A 2,500-nucleotide genomic window follows, 5' to 3' on the forward strand; every position below is an offset into this window, starting at 1 on the left:
TCTCTCTCTCTCTCTCTCTCTCTCTCTCTCTCTCTCTCTCTCTCTCCCACCCCAACCTCCTCCCCCCCCCCCTCCCCAGTCTTGTTCTCTCCCAGGGGGTGTAAACACTCTCCTCGCCCCACCCGAGGTCGGGCCAGTGTGAGAGAACACTTGTGGCCAGCAACAGTTACCTGGCTGCCCTCCACTGGCTGGTTCCGTGCACCTCACCCACACACACCCACACACACCCCACACCACCTCCTCCTCCTCCTCCTCCTCCTTCTTCTTTTCAACCGGAGACTCGTGGCCATTTACAGTAAACAGTTGACGTACAATTTACAGTGCTGGCCCCAACCCACCATATAGGTGACCGTTGTAAAATTCACTGTGAGACGTCTCTCAAGTTTTGGTTTACACTAGAACGCTATAAACCTAACAGTGATATAAGTTTACATCTGAGTGATGCAGTGTAGAGTATTTTAGTCTGCAGTGATACAGTGATGTACGCTGCTTCAGTGTCCGCAGTGATCGAGTGTATTTCAGTCTGTCTTACATGATACAGGTTCATGAATTACAGTGACAGTGTGGGGTGATAACGTCTTCTGTAAACCAGATAAGAGATTCACCTCTTACTATAGTTTACCTCTCAAGGTGTGAGTGACGTGTAACATACAGTAGTTTACAGTGATATGAGTTTACAGTGAAGCTACTTCCTTTGATACGGTGTAGTCTACGGCACAGTGATACGGTGTAGTTTACAGTCACCATAGTGGTATACCGGAACACTGTGGTATACAGTGTACAGAAAATGTGTTGATCATCTGATGCAACATTGATTTGAGTGTAGTGTTGCCGTCAGCTGTGTTGCTGTTACTCATGCTTTGAATTACCGAACACAGCGCATCAGTTACAGTGACAGGATTTGGTTCATACTATATCCCTAAAGTTACTGTGGATCGCTTTGACCTGAGCCCATATTTGGGACTTTGCGGTTCCCAAACAGAACAGGGTTTCTGTCCGTTCCACACTGCAGTTTGGACTGACCAAGCCGTGTAGAAGGACCAAACAGAAATAGGTCTCTGGACTGAGCAAGGCCTCCGTTAGAACCCAACAGAAAGAAGGTCTCTGTTTGGATTTGAGCAAGACCTCCTCCGTTAGGACCGAACAGGAAGGTCACTGCTTGGACCGGACGAGGTCACTGTGTGGTTAGAACGAGGAAACAAAGAGGTCCAGATGAACCTGGCCCGCGTGCACGATGTTCAGTTGGACGCGGTGCCCGGCCCAGCTGTGTACAACTCCCCCGCCAATAGGAAGCCCCACCTAGCCTCGCGCGGGAACCCCACCGACGTGAAATTATCAGAGGGTAAATAATGCCTGACACACAATGTGTTGGAATATCTTAAACTTGACGTAAAGTGTCGTATTGAGCTCGTAAAGAGGACGTCAGCGAATAATTTGAGCGTTCGAGGAATTGTAATTGATACTGATAGGTTAAGGCTGATAGCAATGACCTGTAGGTTAGATTAAGAAGGTTTTAACGGGTTAATGTTAAATATTCAACCTCCATCAAGAGGGATTAAGTTTGGAAAACATTAATGGTGAGGCCCAGCGAGCCATGGGTGAATGTATTATGGATGTTACCGTCCACACACTGATGTAAGAGCACTGGTAGTGTGTAGTTATGCATTATGAATGGCTTTGTTCCTCCCTACCCCATGTTACCATGCTGAGGCGCCCCCCACCCGGTGTTCACGCCCTCCTATGCTGAGGCCGCCCGTGTGCAGGTCCTCCCAGACGTCCTCAAGAGGGCGGGGGCGCTGGCGTTAACAACATTACATCCGTTTTCTTTCTCGTGTGTACTCCCTGGTCGGCGGCCACCTACAACCTACTGCCTGCCTGCCTGAGAGAGAGAGAGAGAGAGAGAGAGAGAGAGAGAGAGAGAGAGAGAGAGACAGAGACAGAGAGAGAGAGAGAGAGAGAGAGAATAATGAAGTATATGAAAGAAAGAGAGATAGGAAGAATATATTTCTGAAGGCCTCTTAGAAATATTGACGAGGGTGATTAAGGCTTTTTTTTTCTTTTTTTTTTTCATTTCGTGTGTGTCACATGACTTCGTCTGTGTCCCGGAGAACATTTCGTTCAGCGTCGTTCAGTTCAGCATTGTTCGTTCAAGTGATGAACACGAGATGACCAGAGCGATAGCGGCGTCGTGACCTCCCGTGACCAAGGGCTTGACAGGTGAATCAGGTCACCTGCTGGGGTGAATGAGGTCACCTGCTCGGGTGGTTCAAGTGACCTGCTGGGGTGGTTCGGGTCACCTTCTGGTGGTGGTTCAAGTGACCTGCTGGGGTGGTTCGGGTCACCTGCTGGGGGTGGTTCAGGTCACCTGCTGGGGTGGTTCAGTAGGTGACCTGCTGAGGGTGAATCAGGTGAGCTACTGAGGTAGTGGCGTATCCTGGCAGGTGTACAGAGGGGTTTCAAAGGCTACTTGATGTTACAGGAAGTTCAGGGACCCCATCTG

The 2,500-nt window shown here is 49.4% G+C and overlaps 1 protein-coding gene across 9 annotated transcripts in view; it reads left to right on the top strand.

Annotated features, from left to right (window-relative positions):
* LOC139755380 (band 7 protein AGAP004871-like) overlaps window positions 1–2,500 on the top strand; it is a 628,824-nt gene that overhangs the window by 356,178 nt on the left and 270,146 nt on the right. For 2 of the 9 annotated variants that reach the window (XR_011714087.1, XM_071673613.1), the window contains exon 1: window positions 202–1,342. The exons of 4 other annotated variants lie outside the window; for them this stretch is intronic. Coding sequence is in view for 4 of the 5 variants with exons in the window: in XM_071673613.1 (XP_071529714.1) it covers window positions 1,213–1,342 (130 nt within the window). In the remaining variant the exon portion in view is untranslated. Of the gene's footprint in view, window positions 1–179; window positions 1,343–2,500 lie in introns of those variants that run through there. 3 more of the 9 variants (XM_071673645.1, XM_071673636.1, XM_071673627.1) reach the window with 3 other exon arrangements.

The sequence above is a fragment of the Panulirus ornatus genome, chromosome 2, assembly GCF_036320965.1.
Source record: "Panulirus ornatus isolate Po-2019 chromosome 2, ASM3632096v1, whole genome shotgun sequence".
NCBI classification, from domain to species: Eukaryota; Metazoa; Arthropoda; class Malacostraca; order Decapoda; family Palinuridae; genus Panulirus; species Panulirus ornatus.